Raw genomic sequence first — 20,874 nt, 5'->3', positions numbered from 1 at the left:
ATGAAAGAAAGAAAGAAAGAAAGATAGGAAGGAACATTTGTAAAACAAAGAAGTGAGGTAGAGTTAACAATGTTGGTTGATCTACTTATTGATTGTTTTTGGATTATAAACACTCCATAGAATAAATATATACCAAAAATATATTATGTGCCAAAAAAGTGTTTAAAATGTAAAATGCAAGGGTTTCAAGAATTTGAGAACTTACCTAAAGCTGACTGCTGGATTCTAACTTGTCAAAAGTCTTCCTGTGAATAACAATAAATGTATATTTATTAAAATATTGTTTTCAAAACAATTTGCATTCTTTTACATATATATGTAAATTAGTGTCTCCTCAAGGTGCAATTTTTCATATTCAGGAATTTCGGTTTCTGACATTCAATAAAACCATAAAAAAATAATTCTCTCACTGCACACACCCCCAACCCTCCCCTTTCTCTGAAAAAAAGTATTCAAAAACATCTTTGTCCATGTTCTTTATTGTAGCAGACCTCAGCTGAATTCCAATCAACCAGATCTTGGCCCAGTATTAAATGGGTTTCCAATCAAATCCCCCCAAGTGGACGTTTTCGTATCCCCTCACGCTCCTGTCTTGTGAAAGGCTGATCGTTACATTTTTCTCTTTGCCAGGAGATGAGACTCCGAAGGGAAATAACCGATATCCCAAACAGTACCACGGAGGTTTCGCCGAGCGTGGATCCATTCTTGAGCAGCGGAACGTCTACCCATCGTCGAGATGAGAGCACTGACAGCGGCTGCGGTACGAGTAACTACAGTCTCCCGGGAACCCCAAATGACCTCTTGGCGAACACTATTGAAGATATGGACACGGCAGAAAGTACGTTTTCTCCTCAATCTCCGATTAATTGCCGTGAGATTAAAAACTCGGTCTAAAAGTCAGCTGCTTCTGGTTTCTCGGCAGCAAAGATTTCTGTAAACACACAGATTGATTATATTTATCCACTGAATTTATCTATATTTACTTTGCTCCTTTTATACTTGTCTCCATTTTACATATATGCCAATTCCTATCCTACCCTGCCAACTAAGTTGGTAAAGTTCTGGGAATCTGCCCTCTAATCCCAGGACCGGGACAGGAATCACTCTCTCCTCCTTTCAGATCCGTCATTTCAAGTTTAACCTATATATGCTATGGTATGTGTTCTGTAGCTAAGTTGGAGAATGTCCATTTTGGGTTTCCTAGACATGTTTTGTGATTTCCTTTGGATCGGAATATTTGGATTAATATAAGGAAGGCGGGTAGTCATGTCGCTGGTAGATACAGAAGCCAGTCAATTTTGGGGCAAATGTAGGATATTGAGTGTCAACTCTTTTGTTCTTCACAAGTTCTTTGAATTGTACTGTTTACACTAGCTCTTGAGTGAGGGCGAGACTGTCGAGAGCAAAGTGGAAGACTGGATTTAATTTCCAGTGTAAATAGAATCTTGATCCAGATAAAAAATCCGACCAGCGGCCAGTATGGAACAACATTTCAAATAATTTTTTTATTCTAAACAAATGTTCGTAATCAAAGGCTATCTCCGATGAGACCGGACCTGCGTACTTCTTAATGTACTTTTGTTCTATATCTACTGTTGTTATGAATGTATTATGTAATATTTGGTATAGATTTCTTTGATTTGAGTCAAATCTAGAGTTGGTTAAAGCATCCATCATCTAAGGTCCAATGGAATGGATTTGTGTCGGATCCGTTCACTTTAAAACACTTCCGTAGTTGGGGTGGGGGAGTGGGGGTTGGGGGGAAGGAGGGGCAGTGTTTTCAGAATATATTTATTTGGAGTTTACTGTGGTCTTCGTTGTAGAGCATATTGCACTGTACAGTCATCATCCTACTGCAACAGTATAGAGGAAGCAGCTTGCCTCAGGTGTCACCAACAAGAAAGCTTTCGATTTTCACACCCCTCATTACTGTCAAAGGAGGGCCCGGGGGGGGGGGCTGGGGGAATCCGTGCGAAAAAAGTCAGAAATACAGAGGAATGTTTGAAATGTTGGGTTTTGGTCAAATTGCGCTTACCTTATATGCTATTCCACACGTAACATTGTACCCCCATCTTTTGTTTCTCAGGTGTGGAGAGGAAAATAGACACCCAGCACCCGACAAACCAGCAACAACAGTTGCAAGACTTTTTTGACTCCATACCGACGGCTAATGTGGATATGAACTCAGTCGACACAGTGGCTCTGGAAAATAACAACACCAATAGCAACATGGAAGGGGAAGATTTTGGATCAAGTCTCGGGGAGGCGCTCAATTCAGATATCCTCGGCGACATGTCTTTGCGGAGCGACAGCGATAACTTCCTCACTTGGTTGTGAAGAGATGATCTCCATCTTGGTTATTTTTTGGCAGCAGTAAGCAAAGTGGCCATTATCCAGATGTATGGCAAATTGTAAAGAAAAAAACATTTTGCTTCTGTCTATTACCAGAAATGGTTTTGAAGTCATCTGGTTTGCAGGGATATTCAACTTGATCGAAATTGAAAAGCTCTCCGTTCAGTTCTATGATGTGGAAAGTCAGTCAATAACGAGCTAAATTTGTTGAAAACTGTGGAACTACTGATCCAGTAAACATTTCTTCCTCAGAAGGCAAAATGTTGCATGAGCAACCTTTTTATGAAGTATAAAAAAAGCTTGCTTTAGTCGAGTCAAATTTGGATAACTCAAGTATCTCCTGCTATCTAAAGATGAAGAGAAGTTTCGATGAGATTGTTCAATAGAGAGAGAGAGAGATTGGGTTGTGGATATTCAAAATTGTATTGAAACTGATATGTATTTATTCTCAGTGGTTTTGGCTTGGGTTGTAAGACGAAAGGAATTTTTTGGTTTTATTATTTAGTTTTGAAGAGGCTTGCTTTACGTTGGATTTCACAGCTTAGCTTTTCTGCCAGTTGGAATGAGGAAGAAGAAAGTGTCGGTTTTGAAGACCTTTTAACCTTTATTACTCTCACTCACTGCATTTGTAGCCGTTTTTCCCATATTTTACCTGAATTTTGATATTAGAAGAATAAATTATTGCCTTCATTTTGGTGCCTTAGAAAGATGAAAATGTTTTATATGTAAACATGTAAAGGGGAGAAAATGTCTTTGCAAACATGCAAGAAAAGATACCACATCATCGAATTGTCATCCTATCATCAACTTATTCCTTTGAGGTTTATTCTTGAGGTTTGTGGTCAGAGAGATTATTGTGATACCATGGCAGGAGTTTAAACAGTTTGCTTGATGTATATCAATTTTACTTACACGCAAACTTTTTGTTGTTGTAAAGACTGAAATTTAATTGGAATTGTTCATTTGAAATGGTACTACTACCTTTTGCGAGATTCTGAACTACAGACTGGTTTAGTAAAAATTTCTTGATCAGTGTCAAGTGCGAGAGTAGTTGTTTGGAAAGTATAGCAGGATGGAGGTTGGATTGGTATTTAACTGACTTTGCAAATGGGAAGGAAAAAAATGGTTTCACACATCATGATATCAAGTACTTTTTGATGAAGACTGCTGCCAAGAATGTGGCCAAAAGACTGTACAGTTTTATGCTATGTATATTATGCATTTTTTTTGTTTTTGTGAAGCACTAACATTAATTGTCAGTATGAAGTGTAAGTATGGCAGAATGGATTTCTTTCAACTTGAAATTGTAGAGGAGATAATTTTGAATTTGTTGAACGAAAAAATTGTGTAAGAAGCAGTCGTGATTATTCGTCAGCTTTTATTTGAAATTGGCCGTCAATGTTGTAACAGTGTGTGAATGTTAGTCTCTGGCAACGTGTACATGGTGTGAAAGCCGAAAACTGCTAGAGACTTTATATTGAGAAGAAGTGTGAAGGGTTATGGTCTGTCCATAGCTCATGCATTTAACATGCAATGTATGACATAAGAAAAGAGTTGCATTAACATAGAAGTTTAAAAATATGAGGTATACCAACTATAAGTTCATATAAAATAAGGACTCAAAGATTCAAACTTGGTACTTAATGACGGTATACCTTGAGGTGTTTTCTGTTGCTTATAGTCCCCACAAATGAACTTTGTATTTGAGGCGACAGTTCGTGGACAGTCCCTCCAGTTTCATGAGCGAGAAAGGTGAATCATGTTTTTGATTTGAATCAACTATCGATTATCTTGTCAAATATCAAAAATTGGCTTTATGGTAGGGTGCAATATCCATGCACATTACTTATTACAAATGTTTTAATTTTACCAGGAAAAAGAACCATTTTGGTGGTTGGTGCAAAGTTAGTTTGATGACTTTTCTGATGATTAAAATTTTGTATTCTTTGACATCCTTCATTCAGTGGATAAGATTAGAAGATACCGTTTGTGAAGTGTGTTTTTTTTTTATACAGAAAATATGAATATCCCATAGTTTTATATTCTCAAATGCATTGAATTTAGTCGCTTTTGATATTCACAGAAGCCAGAATGAATGTATTCATTAATCTCTTAGTGAAGATTTTAGATTAATTATTATTTGAAATGTTTTTTAATTTTAATGTTTTTGTTATTGTTCTTTTGTAGACGGAAGATTTCAAAATGCCAGTACTGCCAAGAGGAAAATGTTTATTCAGGAAAATATTTACAATTTTTCCCTTCAAAATATGTATTCATCAGTAATATGTTTTGGAAAGTCAGGAAAATATTTAGTTTTTCTTTCAAAATATGTATTCATCAATAGTGTCTTGGAAAACTATTTTTTCCATAAATTTGTATGTACGTGTATCCCATCAAAAACGGATAAAAGTTTTGATGGAATTTTTTTAAATCTGCAAGGAATATTCAGGTAATTAATTCTCCTTGGGTCAAAAAATTTGATATTTTTTTTGGTTTACCCTTTTTTTCCGTTAAACAGGAGTGCGCAGGAAATTAGACAGCACAAAATGAATCTGTCCTTCCCGATGTAATGGGGTAATTTTGATTTGAATTTTTTTTTTTATTGGGAATTCATCATTTTGTTTTGAAAAGTGCTGATATGCTCTCTGTTTTTAATTTTAATTTTGTAAATAATATTCAAGAATTTATGCAAAAAAGTATCCGTATATCAGGACTTTAAATAACACCGGACAGGATAATACAGTGCCTTAATGAATTAATTAAAAAATCAACTGGGAAAAAGAATTCCAGATAAGCTGTCCCTGATGTTTAGGGGATGTTGTAGGACGTGGAGATGAATAGAAACTATGCTGCATTGTTAGGCTCATCCCGCCTTCCCGCCTCTTAAGAAATCCTCTGACTTCTAGGGAAACGCTTCTTGGGCCTAAAGATACAGTTTCCTTTGAAATCTGCAAACCATGTGGAGGGTTTCTCTTTGGTAAATTGGCCAGTTCGTTGTCAAGAACTTTTCTTTTACACCAAAAATGTAGTTATATGTCGAATAACTAGGTTCCTTAAGATAAATTTGACACTGTTTGTATTTTTAGCTGATGTTGTCCGAGTTACTATTTGTTGTATTTATTCTCCCCCAGTCATGTGTCCACTTGGACCTCCCTCACTCCCCCCAATCCACCCCCCTCTCAAAAAATTCACCATGGGAATTAAGCTTTGAACCAAATAAAGTTGAACAAAACAAAGGAAATTTTACACTTTGAAAAGATTGAGAGATGTGCTCTTGATCAAAGATTTAAAAAGAAAAGGGTGTTTAGCCCTGAGGTTGTTTAAGCGTCTCCATTAAAGGGGGGGGGAGGGGTCTGGAATATAGTGTATTCTGAGGTATCGTTAGGCTATAAAACTGGTTTAAATGCAAGGTTATGCTAATGAGTACTTTCAATTTTTGTTTGGGTGGACTTTTGGCATGAAATATAGCTAGTAGGACAGCCCATGGAGCGAAAGCTTTGCTTAATACATTTTGCACAACTGACATCAAAATGCTTGATAAGGTGGTAATGTTTATCGGCAGATCTGGTGCAGACAACAATAAAAGTAACGAAACCAAAAAGGAAAAACAGGTCATGTGAGTTTTTCATGTGCAAAGAACTTTTTGATAGAAACTGCCTTGTAATAAGTTTATAGAAACAAATGTTGTTAGCAAGAGAATCTTTTGCTCTTCTAAATTCAATTTCACCAGGTCTGCTGTTTTATTCTTTGGTTTCAATGTTTTTAGTTAAATGCCTTTCAATGTTTGTGTTTCTAGTTGAATATTCAGTGAATTTTCAGTTGGAAACAGTTGCTGTTGGTCTAAAGTTGCTTGAATACTGAATTCTCAGCCTTAAGAAATTTTTTTAAAAGTTTCTTGGCAAGTTTGCACTTGTTATTTCAATTAGTTTGCACCTGTTCTAAGAGTCAGTTGCATGACACCTCGAATAATGTTAATAAATTCTTATCTCACATCTATGCAATGGAGCTGATTTGAAGAAAATGAATATTTAGTGTGGAATACCCTGAGAAGTATTATGTTCTATAAACTTTTACAAAATGTGCCTTTGAAATATTTTTTAAGAGAGATTACAGAATTGAATTTAAATGAGTTTATGAGTGTTCTTACACCCAAGAAATTTTATCATGCTATTTTGATATTTACTTAATAATTACATTGATCAGTTAAATCTTTAAAAGTGACATTCACATGATGCCTTATTACAGAGAAATGCTGTTTCTATGTTCTTTTTTTTTCTAGTGAAAGTTAACAAAATTTGTTTTAACCAGTCCATTTGTGCTCAATGAGAACTAGATTTAAATCTTATCAACTAAACAGAAATGGAAGGAACATGGTAGGGTGGAGTGGAGTGGCATGGAATGATGGGAATTTGTGGACTATCAGAGAGAGAGAGTAAATATTTTATTGTATGTAAGACAATATGTTCACACGTATTATAATATAACTGTGTCAACTGTGTCTGTGGACTTCCAAGACAAAGCAGAAATTTCAGAATATAAGATGATGGATAACCAGAACTAGTTTACATGATGGGGAAAGAGAGTGTGAGAGAGAGTGGAATGATCCACTTATCCATGGGGGACAATATGTTCGTACTTGAAACCTGATTGTAGCTGTGTCAACAAACAGAAATTGCAAATAAGATTACAAAATTATCCATGTCTGGAACCAGTTTACTTGAATGTGAGAGAGTGAACATGATAAGGTATTGACACTCAAGTCCATGCTTGACACACTCTGTCCAGTGAACAAATGGTACTCATTTGAAGGTTCTGCCCGGTGATGGTCACATTGCTCCAGCTTGCTGATCAGTACTGTTACATAGGGAGGTCACAGTTTTTACAGAAATTTTACCTGAGGGAATATAGGTAAATAATTTAGGAATGGCTAATTCTGACAAATTGGAATCATTTTAGCTGGTTTCTGGTTGATTGCATGACAACCTTTTAAGTTAAACCAGGTAGAAACCTGCTGGAAGGCAGGATTCGAAACCAGGCAATTTGAAGGTACGGTGCAGAAGATGTTGGTTACCATTCACACGTTACTTGTGTAATTGGAATAGAAATATTGGCATATAACTTGGGACTGGTCAGGGGGCACTACCGTTGCTGCCCCAAGTTCTTCATTTCATAGGGGGAAATACCAAATGGTGTCCAAAACAGGTCATGTGTGTCCACTTGGAAAATGTTGAACAGACGTGTTTCACAACTTTGAACAATATCGTCCCATGCACTTACCCAATGCGTATGATTAAGAATGAAAGAAAATGATGTGTTCCAAAGTTTTGTTTTGATAGCAAGGAGGTAGCATAGCTAGATTGTTGGTTTGTTTGAAAGTTCAAATGTGAGCAAAGGATCAGTGAACTTGTAACATGTTCTCCTTATGATTTAATGGTTTGAGATTGAGTTTGGGGGGGGGGGGTGGGTTGGGCAATGCAGTAGTCGGACCCAATTGACACCTGTGGGTGACCATGAAATGACCATGAAATTTAGTGACCATGAAATTTACAGCTGTGAGAGAGTGTCAGGATGGGTCTATATTGCCTAGGGGTTAAAAAACAAATGAAAGGCAGAGAAAGTTTGATATTAAAACCAGCTGACCTCCTTTTTTGAGGTAGATGCAAAAAATCAGAGCCTATAATATTTCGCTGAACATAAAATTAGTAAGGAATCCTGAAAATGTGCGGGATGTTGAATGGGGTCTCTAGGGTTAAAATTATATATACATATCTATATCATCCAAGTTTAATTAACACATCAGTAAATTAAAAACCTCTTTGCGATTTTTTTTTTTTATAAACATAGGAGTGAAAATGATTCCTTTTTATATATAAAGAATCAAGCATTACACCTCTTGCCATCTCATTGGGTAAACTCATTGTACTTTTACACAAATTATTGTATACAGAACACTATGCTCTTTGCTTTATAAATTTCACAATTTCATTGTATTCAGAGAAATAAGCTAGCTACTGTGTATTCAGATTTCTCGTTCCTAACAGTTGTAAATATTTTTTTTTCCGTAATAGTTTGCTTAATTGTTTTTGTATTACTATACTTATGATATCGTCCATAATATTCTTTTCTCACGCTCTTGCATGGCATTTTCAAGCCCATGAAAAACTGTGAATAGACCACATCTTGTATTCTCTGTAAAGTATTCACTGCTTAATCGTTTTCGAAAGAGAACATATTTGACAACGTTCTCCTGAACATATTATTTTCTATTTGATTTTTCTGGTCCATTTTATATATTTTATGGAAAGAAACACACACACAAAAAAAAGTACAAAAGAAAAATTTCACTATTACAAAAAAAAGATGTAGTGCCTTTGTGCTGTGTTTATAGAAGTTTGTATGTCAATTGTCTTCCAAATAAATATCACTATAGTTAACCAAAGTTAAAAAACAAATTACTGGTGTATTATTTTCTGTGATTGTTCTTTATAAATACCTTCTTTGTGACAAGAAAATCATATAATTGTCACCCAAGTTCAAGTTGGTATGCTAAAAAGTTAGTTCGTTGTTTCACTCTCGAAGTTTTCATCCTCATTTGCATGGCAAATTTAGCACTGCATTGTCAGATATCACCAGAAGGCTTGGACCCATTACTCCTCATACCATCACCCTTCACCCAACATACCTTTACCACAAGCAGTGCCTCTCCCTAACACTCCCCAAGTCCTTCCTACGCTTAACCTATGCAACTCTCATCCCTCCTTCCCTGTGTCTCAGGCTTTAGTGCTGTGGACGGGGTAGGGGCCAGGGGCACTGGGGAACGTGCCCTGGCCACTTTTTTCCAAAATAGCAAATGTGCCCTATATATCATATCATATATATTTAAGTGAGCTGGCCAGTTTATCGGTTTATAGCATAACGAGTGGTGGTCGTGGAATCAGAAAGTGACCATTCTGATGTTGTGTCCCCCCCCCCCCACACTTTTTGGAAGCTTCCTACTACCCTGCCTGTGGATCACCCAGCCCAGCGAGCGTGTCTCTCTGATCAGAGCCTTTTTTAGTAACACTGCTGTGTTGTACAAATCCCAGCTTTTCGATATTCGATCTGGCAACACAAAAAGTTTGGTACGTGAGCACATTATGACCCCCCTCGAACTTCAGCGATCCTTTTAAAAATAACAAATTTCAGCAAGTTGTGTTGTTCGGTGCGGGATATATCAAGTTCTTTGGACGAAAGCCTTGTCCTAGTCAATGACTTTTAAGTTCTAACTGGTAAGTCAAGTTTGTTAGATATGCAGGTTCTCAACTTACTTGATGTCATCCAATGTTACCGTAAAGGAGTGACTGTGACTGTGAGTGTGAGGTTTAAGAAGGTCGACTAACCTCCCAACGCAAGGTCCTAATCCGAGTCCTATAGGCTAGGCCTAAACCATGTTTAACCTACATATAACTTATTTTAGTTAGGCCTACATAGTGCTTGTATTTTTAGGCCTAGGCTATAGCCGAGGGCTAGCCAAGGCTACCTGTAGTTGATAGACCCACCTGGAGTTTAGGACAATGTAATAAGTGACGTTCACGAGAAGTCATTGACCAGCTGTAGACCCAGGCCTAGTAAATGAGTCAAAAGGTTAGGCTACAGTGCTACTCCTAAATAAGTTCCACCATGGACCCTGTAGTAGGCCTAGGCCTAGGCTAATTTATAATTGTGCTAGCCTAGGCTGCATTGAATACCAGTGTAATCACAGATTAGTCAAATGTACCCCAAATTTGTTGTTCTGTCTGATAGGACTTTAGCCAGAAAGAGAAAGTTGTACAGCTGAACCTGGGGAGGATGGGGGGTGGAGTTGTTTTAGAGGTAGGCCTATGCGGTTTGATTGAGAGTATATTTATATAAATTGGTGTTATCATTTGCAACTTTCCTCGAAGCAGAAATGAAACATGAAATTGCTTCACTCCTTACTGCTTTCAATGTGTGTACAAATAAAGTGTCTGATGCTTTGATTCGTTTTTTGTAAACCAGCCTTTAGGAAGCATCAAAGAATGAATCACAGGCTAAATTCTTCACTAGTTGCATGCATTTTTGGCATGGTGGATGTGGTCAAAGGTTTTTTGCTCCGCTGTCCAGGGATCAACTGGATGGGTCACCATGTGCTGTCAGGGAAAAGATAAAGATACATTGATTTGAAAAAGAGAGCACTATACTCTAACTGAAGACAGAACCTTACGTTTCATGTAAAAGTGCAACCCCAATGTTTAAAATTTCCATTGCTGCTCAAATGCAATGACATTTATCAGACGTTTTACACAAAACTTAAGTGTATGCAATATCTTGGACTAAACAAAATTCTTCACTATATTCAGACAATCAATTATTCCATGATTTGCTTATATGTTCCATACCATTGTTCTTTATTTTGACCATGAAGAGGAGCTGTCAAGGTACTCTGTAATGAAATTATGAAACTCTTCTTCCTCAGGGGACAGTACCATTATTTCCCAACAACAGAATTCATGCATATGCCATATTTTGTTGTCTCATTTGTTCTGGACTTTCTCGGAAGTGAACATATATATACATGATTATCTTTGAAAAGCCAAGTTCTGGTAATACGATGGTACAGTAGATTACCAGTAAGTCCGATTGGAGGTTCTAGTATTAAGTATTGAGGTGATTGGTGGCAAACTGCAGCATGTGATTTGGTTGGCTAAAGGTAAGGTAATCGCAGATAGAAATCTGACCTCCGAGAAATCTGACCTCCGACATCATCGTGTGCCAGTAGAAGGAAATTACATTCATACTTTCACTTTTGTTTGTCCTGAAGGCAAGTTCGAGGGTAATTTTGACAATTAAAGACATTGGTACATTGAAATAGTTTTCTTTTCTTTCACAGGCAGAGAGATATACTGACTGTTGCTACGAATGGTTATTTTTCCAACATGGCTTTCCGTTGTCAAGTTCGAAGCCTGCAAAGGACTATGAAACTGCTCACTACACAATATACAACAGCAATGGCATGTCGAAAACCATGCCCAACAAGCACCTGCAGTTATGTAACCACATATCATCGTCATTATCATCATCAACCACTCCAAGTGTCATCCACTGCAATATTCAGCAATATCCTTTCAGGTTCAGGTGAGACAATCCGCTCTGAAAATATTAAATTTTGTGAAAATGTTGATAAGTAATCAGTGTTTTGATCTCTTCGGATTTGTTAAGCACTTTGAGAACCATTTCACTGCCTCTTCCCAATAAGTACTCTTATTGATTGAGACAGGTATGTATTTAGTTCTCCCATTCATAAAAAATACCCAAAAATTGACAGAATCTGTAGGATAACACTTATCAAATTAAAGTTAATATTTTTGCCAACTTTTGAGTGAGGTAATATTGATGACCTGTGTTAATGCTTTAGAAAGCTGAAAATAAGAATGCTAATATCTTCCATTGCAAATTAAGTCTTGTATGTTATATGCTTATTTCAAAATCCCCTCCCCAAGACATGCATTATATCAATGAAGTGAAATTACTTTCAAAATCCAGTGCAAATGGTGAAAGTACTCAGCATGTGCCTTTTATCTGCGAAAAGTTTGCTCATGTCGTCTCGTGCACTCGTGAAAAGTAATTTATCAAGTAAAAGCATTTGTTGGACACAGTGACTCAACAACACATATAAAATGATCAATCTTTTATCCAACATTTGATATGAATTGTTAGCAGTTTTGTTGGCATTTTGGGTGTCCTACTGAGACCAGCACCATCCAACAGACCACTCACTCCTTTATTTCACAACTTCCTACACTTCCCCTGTATAGTGAAGTTGCTCAGGATAAAAGACTAGCATTTTATCACTTATCTGTTTGTGTTTCCTCAAATTTACAGTGATAAATGAAAGGAGCATATCTAAGAAGGAAACTTTGTGGGAAGCAGGAAGTGAAAAAATGTACCTTGGAATAAAATCTCACTCTTTCTGAATCTGGGGGATTGCCTGTAGTTAACTTGTTATATTCCACTCATGCACTGTGATAACCATAACACTTTATATGGATGTTTTAATATCTTTAAAAGGAAAAGATTACCTGCCAAAAAGAGAGATTTCATCCACCCATGAGGGTTCTGAAAGTTGGAAAGATGTACATTTCTCCGAAATGGAGGAACTCTCAAACAGAAGTGACACTCTGATCGTTGACGTCCGAGAGAGGTCCGAGCTGGAAAAGACCTGCCAGATTGGAGCCTCCGTGAATATTCCTCGTAGGGTGGCCTAAGTTTCATTTAAATTACAATTAATTAATATCTTTAAGTTCTATTTCTCTTGAATTGCCCTTCAAGCTGCTGGGCGTATTAACATGGTATTTTTATAAAACCTTGAGTCAGAGAAAGGACACAGGACATGTTTTGGCATTGCCAGAACTATTTAGTCAGAAAAAGAAAACGAAGATGATTTTAGATATAAAGAACTGTGAGGAGGAAGATATGACGGAGTGTTTAGGTGCAACATAGGGTAAGAAGCTTCGTAATGAACAGTGAACCATTCCATTACAGCCAATAAACAGTACAATGGGGTTGTCTACATTTGTAAATGAACAAAACTGCTGTATGGCACCCCCCCCCCCCAATCCTGTCAAACTGCAGTATGTATTGTGTGAAACTAAACAACACAAAAAATTATGCCCAATGCAGCCAAGCTGCAAGATGCTGCAGCCCCTTAGCGTCCTACTTTTGACAGATTGGCCTAACAATCATTACACTGGTTTCTTGTATTAAAACTATTGTGGAATGTTTTTCGTATATCTATGTTTGCGCTGTCCAAATTGGGGTTTGCTTTTGACCTCTGACTTTTGCAGCCATCTTGCTAACCCTAATATGCACTGATCATAATGGTAATTGTGACTGCAATTTTATCAAATTTCAGACATAAGCACGTCTTGGACTTGTAGATAGATAGCTAATTAGCATGAAATTTATTATTCCATGTAGTATAGGCTATTAATCTGCCAGATTCCTTTCTTACCTAGTTCCAAAGCAAGCTAAAACACAAAATAGAATCAAATGTCATGATTCTTGATGAAAGTTAAACAGTTTAACCTTAAAGAGATGTGTTGTAATGGGGTTGTTTTTGGGAATGATCTTCAGATTCATGCTGATTTTAAAATATTGTTATAATATTTTAAAATTGTTAAAGGAGATAATGATTTCAGACCATTGGGGATGGTGTTAGTTGGATTATGCAAGTCAGATGATTTTTATTCCAACTTTATTTTAAGAGGGTAGCTCGTTTAGCAATAGCTAATCTTCCACGAGGCCCTCTGATAAGACATATAATAATATAAAAAGTAAGAAAATTTAAGAAGTCAAAAACACATTAAAAAATGCTTAATAAAATAGTTTTTAAAAATTTTTTTTTGGTTCCTTGCTTTTTGCAAAGCAAGGAACCTATGCGTTCAACTTGGCGTGTGTGTGTGTGTGTGCGTGTGTGTGTGTGTGTATGTGACGCTTGGCTTGTGTACACGATATCTCAATAAGGAAATGATGTATCATGATGAAACTTGTTGGGTGGATAGCCCATAGTAAGAGGAAGATCCCTATTGTTTTTGGTGCCCGCAAAGGTCACCAAAGGTCAGTTAGATGCCAAAAACCAATATATTAAAAACAGCAATAACTCCCATTGACAGGGTCCGACATGGTTGATATTTTGGGAGTAGTTGTGAATGGGGTAATGCATCGTTTCCAAACATAACGGTAATGTGATCCAAGGTCACCAAAGGTCAATTAATGATAAAAAACTAGTATTTTTGCGATAACTTGAGAACGAAATGTCCGTTAGGGTTGGGAGTTGCTTCAATGTAATCCAATTGTCGACCCGCACCTGGGTGACCCTTGACCTCAATTTGACCTTTGGTGACCTTTACGTGTTTTTGGCGATTTTTACAGTTTTGATGCTATTTTCAGATGTCAAAGGTACCTTCTGAACATAAATGTCAATAGGTTGACCCCGTGTGACCTTTATGTGCGAAGTTATATGGGGTCAAAGTTTTTCGGTCGGAGTTAGGATGGTTGCACAGACTTGTCGTTTTGTTTTTTGGAATCAGGAGATTAAACTACATCTGAAACCAAGGTCAAAAGGTCAAAGGTCACATTAGAAAAAATGGGCTTATTTTGGGAGGAAACGAGCAAAAAAGAAAATGTTTCGTTTTGATGCTAGATTTGGATACCAAAGGTACCTTCCGATCAAAAATGTCAATGGGTTGACACCCGTGTGACCTTCGTGTGCGAAGTTATACGAGGTCAAAGTTAATTTTCAGACATTTAATGCAATAACTCCCAGTTCCAAGGTGTGACGTGGTTGATATTTTTGGACAAGTTGCAAATGGTATAGGGGAATATTTTCAAACTTAACGGTCATGTGATCCGAGGTCACCAAAAGTCAATTAATGTTAAAAAACTAGTATTTGGGAGGAGAAAATGGGCAAAGAAAAAAATGTTTGAATTTGTATAGTTTGATGCTCTATTTAGGTCTCACCGATCAAAAATGTCAATAAGTTGACCCAAGGTGACCTTTGTATGTTAAGTTATATGAGGTCAAAGTTAATTTTCAGACATTTAGTGTAATAACTCCCAGTGCCAAGGTATTACGCAGTTGATATTTTGGGACAAGTTGCAAATGGTATAGGGGAATAATTTCAAACTTAACGGTCATGTGATCCGAGGTCACCAAAGGTCAATTAATGATAAAAAACTAGTATTTTTGCAATAACTTGAGAACAAATTGTCCGTTAGGGTTGGGAGTTGCTTCAATGTAATCCAATTGTCGACCCGCATCTGGGTGACCCTTGACCTCAATTTGACCTCTGGTGACCTCTGGTGACATTTTTGTGTTTTGTGGATTTTTACAGTTTCGATGCTATTTTCAGATGTTAAAGGTACCTTCTGATCATAAATGTCAATGGGTTGACCCCCGTGTGACCTTTTTGTGCGAAGTTATACGAGGTCAAAGTTAATTTTCAGACATTTAATGCAATAACTCCCAGTTCCAAGGTGTGACACGGTTGATATTTTTGGAGTAGTTGCAAATGGTATAAGATAATATTTTCAAACTTAACGGTCATGTGATCCAAGGTCACCAAAGGTCAATTAATGATAAAAAACTAGTATTTTTGCGATAACTTGAGAACGAATTGTCAGTTAGGGTTGGGAGTTGCTTCTACGTAATCCAATTGTCCACCCACATCTGGGTGACCCTTGACCTCAATTTGACCTCTGGTGACCTTTTCGTGTTTTGGGGATTTTTACAGTTTCGATGCTATTTTCAGATGTTAAAGGTACCTTCTGATCATAAATGTCAATAGGTTGACCCCTGGATGAGCTTTGTGTGTGAAGTTATAGGAGGTCAAAGTTAATTTTCAGACATTTCATGCAATAACTCCCAGTGCCAAGGTGTGACAAGGTTGATTTTTTTGGACAAGATGCGAATGGTATAGGGGAATATTTTCAAACTTAGCGGTCATGTGATCCAAGGTCACCAAAGGTCAGCTAATGTTAAAAAACTAGTAGTTTGGGGGGAGAAAATGGGCAAAGAAAACATGTTTGAATTTTTACAGTTTTCCACGGTTGATAATTTGGGACAAGTTGTGAATGGGGTGGTGGAACATTTTCAAACTTAAAGGTCATGTCATCTGTGGTCACCAATGTTATCATATCTGTTGACCCGCTTGTAGGTGACCTTATACTTCTTACATTTTCGACGCCATATTTAGATCTCAAAAGTGCCTTTTGATCAAAAATCCGATCACACTTTGTGATCACAAAAGTGTTGGCTATAGTGTTGGTTACTTTATGCGTACATGTAGGACCACAATTACTTGGACTATTTGAGCCCAATCTTGCTTGATAATATGTGTATTGTCATATACCCCAAGCAAGGAACCACAGTGCCCTTGGGCTCTTGTTTAAAAAAAAGACATAATAAAAAATAGTTTTAAAAAAAGACAAATAATAATAATATAAAAAGTATGAAGATTTAAGAAGTCGTAAATACATTAATAATGCTTAATAAAATAGTTTTTTTTTAAATATTTAAGAAGCGTGTACAGAGTAAAGAAACTTAAGAAATTTGGTAAAAATAAAAGTGAAGTAGGCCTAAACAATGATGTACAAGACTTGTTATTACAGTTGTTTTTATACTTGTTTGCATAGAGATTTCAAGAAAAAAAATTACGCTTTTAGCTTTTAAGTTACATCAAGAAGTTTTCAGTATTTTGATTGTACCCCTAACAAGTCGTTGTTTCGAAAGTACAAAGGCAAAGTAATTTGTCACATATTAAACCTAAGCCTTGTTTGGACTTTGAACATGTAATTGAGTAATTGTGTGAGCGTCTATATAGCTACAGCTGTTAGTACTTGCTAATATTCACAGGTCCTGATTCTCATGTTGGAAAAAGAAAAACTTGAAATATTTGCAAGGGGTGCAAAACTGAGTGACATATTGTAAATCAAGAATCATAAATGGCCGGTAATGTTCTGATGTTGATATGTTATTTGTTTGATTTCATACAGTGGGTGACCTTTACAGTGCCTTTTCACTTCCTGCTGATGACTTCAAAGACCGATACAAGGTAGAAAAACCTGAGACTGACGATTCCAAAGTTGTCCTTCACTGCCTCGGTGGAATTCGCAGTAAAACTGGACTAGATATTCTCAAGACACTTGGATATAATAAGTAAGTCAAGAATGGGTTTAAATTGTTACCTTGACAGTGTGATATTTGTAGGTATGTATGTATTTTAGATCCTCCTGCAAGCAGGAACTTGCGAAGAAGCCATCATTGGCTTATCAAAGCCACAAGCTGACCGAAGTTAGTCTCTTAGATTCATATTTTAACGTCTAAGATTATGAATTGTTAATTGTCAACAACTCTGTAACTGGACGACATACATTAATCATTGAGTGACTTGAACCAGGGACCTTAGGATTGAAAGGCACCGGCGTTAACCACTGAGCTAACACTCCCTATATTACTCAAATATGCCTGAAATTCAAAAAACAGTCGACCCACGTTCTCATTTCAATGAGCACAACTTAAAATGCATTTCCATTTGCTGAAGCAAGGAACGAGATCAAATCCTTTTCGTTTATCATCCTCAGACTTAAGTTTGTTAAAATGTATCACATCTTAACCTTGAGTGCCATTCTATTTCCTTTCCCAGATTTCGACATTTTCCGGGTGGCTGGGAAGAATGGTCGGAAAAGAAGGAACTTCCGTCATGATGACCTGGAGGCACCTTCTTAATATTCCATTGTATGCCTTAGTAAGATCTCTTCTGTGGTTAAACCTTCATGGTGCCTGGGTGAATAATATTTTACAACTTAGGGGATGAATGGAAGCACAGTACCTATATTCATATCCAAGGGCGCCGTTTTGTTTTGAAAATTGGTGGTGACGTGACTATCTAAGCGGAGCGCGACAATGGGTTCGCGCGGGGCGTACCAGGATTTTTTTTGACAGATGTACCCCCCAGTTTGCCGGAATTTGCATTTCCCAGACACAAAAATGGGTCATTTATTTTAATATTTCACGGTGTTAAATGTTACACGAAAAGTAGTAATTAAAAAATACAAGAATAAGAGTTACAGATGATAAATTTATCAAATACAAACATCATAATGATCCGATATAAAACAAGAAATTAGTCCATCTTCACCTTCCTTCACCGCCATTCAATAGTTTTGTTGCTTATTTTGATAACGCCTAATGGGTACTTGAGACCTTTACGACTAACGCGGTATAGCAGGATATCATGGATAGTCGGACTTCCAAATTCACTCAAAAGATGGTGGGGACATGGTATACCATGTCCCCACCTCTGAAATTTTTGGTGGGGACGCGTCCCCGTGTCCCTGCGGGAAACGGCGCCCCTGTTCATATCTGATATACTTCTATTCGAGTAATTCGACTATGGTTGGGAAACATGAATCTAACACCGAATGAGTAGCTCCGAAAACACTCTCTATGTCTGAAATATTCAGAATGTTATTCTGTAACACAAAAACACTGAAAGTTTGCTATGTAAAATAGTCATTGAAACTGTTGGAGTTGGAATGGCCACTTCATCTCAAGAGTCAGTCAAATGTTACAGAGCACTGAATATAACAGTCTTCCTTCTGGCTTCACTGATAGTAGAGCTGCGGAGATAATCTCTTTCGTTGGATATTGATTTAGGGGAGGGGAGGGGGGGGGTGGGTGGTTTGGCAGCCACTGTGCCATTTTCTTTAGACACTGTGCCTAATACAGAATTAATTTGACAGTAGTTTACATTTTAACAAATTCACAAGAAAGTTATGATTTCAACAAGTAGCCAGGCAGTTTCCTGGTTTACACGGAACAAATGAAATTCTCCAACATGCATGAGTTATGTTATCGTCATTGATCAGTCATTAAAGTTGAAATCCCTAAAGTTAAAGGAGATATTATTTTCATATCAATTTTGTGATCAGATTCAAATGTTATGCCCAGTTTGTACCTCAAATCATCGTCAAAAGTTGTCATTTCAAGAAATGGAACAAAGACACTCATGATTTTGGCGATATTCCAGTACTTCAGTTCCCCACACCCACCTGCTGACTAACATATCCAAATTTAATATCTGCCTAATGAAAAAAGTCAGCCCTGTGTTGTTTTCTCATTAATAGTTTTTGTTTAGAAATGTGTCTCAGGCTCTTTGCAGGAATTGTTAGAAATTATGGACTAGGTTTAATGAAAAAACCTGATAAAAGACAGATTTTTTTTCCCCCTTACTTTTAAAGGTATAATATACCTTTAAAAAACAGACATGTGTGAATGTTGTGAAACATGTTGTGCTTTTCAGTGTCAGAGAATATATTTTTTATAGGAATAATTTTGATTTTGTTTCTGTCTTTTCAAATATATGTTCATTTCACAACTCGCACATCACTAATCGATCCTTCTTAAGTGGTGTGTTCTCTAATTATACACCTTTTTCGCTCTTACCTTACGATCTCCAAAATATTTGAGCTTTTAATACTTTATGTAGTTATAATACCCGCTCCAGAAGTTATTTTCATGATCCCCACTGGAATAAAAGTTAGTAAAAGGCAAATTCCCATGGTGTAACTCTACGGAATTCACTGCCCAGTGAAATAACAAGTAAAAGTGCTATTCATTCCTTCAAATCCACCTCTTCAGATGTATCGTTTCAGTTCATTGGCCACTTACATTTGATTATCATTGTACAGTGCATCATGTTCCTGTGGGTTTGACCTGCGTTTGTGTTCCCTTTCTCTCAAAGGCATTGAAGACTCGCCCCAAACCGCGTGCCGCCCTATGAAAAAGTTAACTTTCCGTTGCTTGCAAGTGAAGTTATTTTCTTGTTTCTACAAAATGCAGACAGTAATGAAACGTGATACCTTGTTATCGTTTATCTGGACCTGAGATGTCCATCGCTGCTATGTACACTTGTGTTGTGGGTATTGACCGTAGCTGCATGTATTGACTGTACACTAGTGTCTAATTACCGACGGTAGCAAGCTGTGTGTGTATTTTCTGGGATCGATGGTGATGTCTAACACTTCTGTTACACCTCATTCGAACTAGGTCAGATTACAGGCATGAGACGTTTATTTGTGCGCGCGTCTTCACTCCCTTTAAGGTTCCAGACTCAAAATAGCTTGCTTATTTCTGGCTCCCCAACTCATCAAGTACCTATAAATTTTTTTGTTTTATTTGCCTCAGAAAACTTGTAATATCTCTTTTACATGTATTTGATGTGTCTGTGATATGTTTGATGTTGGTATAAATCAATTTAATTGAATTTGGAATACAATTGAATTGAACTCCTCTATGACACAAATGGGGAGTAGATATGTCATCATATTGGTAAGGAATTGCACTTGTTTACTTTTTTTAATTTACCTATCAATTTATCTTTTGATCCTTTCTGCTTATATGGACATGTACAACTAAAAGAGGTTACAAAATAGAATAAGAAAACCGCAATTTGGATTTATCTACAGTACTTTTTCTCATATTTTTCTTTTGTTAAATGTGTTTGAGATATTTCTTGTGGAATATTCTGTAAAGTTATTCTGTAAGAAATGCATAGATATTCTGCTTCATTCTTCATCCGAGTCAACCTTGAGTCCTTGACTGCTGCAAATTGTGTTAAAACAAAAAAATGTACATAAATAGGTGAAAAACAGGTAAAACAACACTTAATATCCATAGCTGCAATTAGTAAGGCAAGTTTCAAGTCTCTTTTGAAAAATGTTTCAATGGAAGGGCGGAGCGAAGTTTTCGAACGTGTGATCATTATACAAAACTGAAAGAACGGTTACAGGATTCTTGCTATGCATTAATCGACTCTGATTTTTGTTCACATTAAAGATGTACTCTGGACATTATGAATTACAGGGTACATGGATCGTACTATTTGTTTTGCATGCAAAATATGAAAAAGCCACTCATGGTAATACTTGGTAGATTTTGCAAGAGAAACTATTTATGTAATAATA

At 36.8% G+C, this 20,874-nt stretch overlaps 2 protein-coding genes across 8 annotated transcripts in view; both read left to right on the top strand.

The window, feature by feature from the left end:
• The window catches only part of LOC139975372 (transcriptional coactivator YAP1-A-like), a 35,273-nt gene extending 26,469 nt beyond the window's left edge, over positions 1-8,804 (top strand). For 4 of the 6 annotated variants that reach the window (XM_071983285.1, XM_071983287.1, XM_071983284.1 and 1 more), the window contains 2 exons: positions 631-838; positions 2,087-8,804. In XM_071983285.1, coding sequence (XP_071839386.1) covers positions 631-838; positions 2,087-2,337 — 459 coding nt within the window. In that variant the 3' untranslated portion in view covers positions 2,338-8,804. The remainder of the gene's footprint in view (positions 1-630; positions 839-2,086) is intronic. The other 2 variants (XM_071983289.1, XM_071983286.1) reach the window with 1 other exon arrangement.
• Positions 8,805-9,446: 642 nt separating this feature from the next.
• Positions 9,447-20,359, top strand: LOC139975386 (rhodanese domain-containing protein CG4456-like). 2 transcript variants are annotated; one of them, XM_071983322.1, is made up of 5 exons: positions 9,447-9,744; positions 11,240-11,484; positions 12,418-12,600; positions 16,903-17,065; positions 17,553-20,359. In XM_071983322.1, the coding sequence occupies exons 2-5, from the start codon at positions 11,286-11,288 to the stop codon at positions 17,611-17,613; spliced, it is 606 nt and encodes a 201-aa protein (XP_071839423.1). In that variant the 5' UTR covers positions 9,447-9,744; positions 11,240-11,285; the 3' UTR covers positions 17,614-20,359. The 2 variants fall into 2 exon arrangements, with proteins under 2 accessions (XP_071839423.1, XP_071839422.1); XM_071983321.1 differs by having other exon boundaries at positions 9,454-9,620.
• The last annotated feature ends 515 nt before the right edge of the window (positions 20,360-20,874 follow it).

Source organism: Apostichopus japonicus, chromosome 10 (assembly GCF_037975245.1).
Source record: "Apostichopus japonicus isolate 1M-3 chromosome 10, ASM3797524v1, whole genome shotgun sequence".
Lineage (NCBI taxonomy): Eukaryota > Metazoa > Echinodermata > Holothuroidea > Aspidochirotida > Stichopodidae > Apostichopus > Apostichopus japonicus.
Note: the sequence above shows the minus strand (reverse complement) of the source record. Positions and strands in the feature narration are given on the sequence as shown.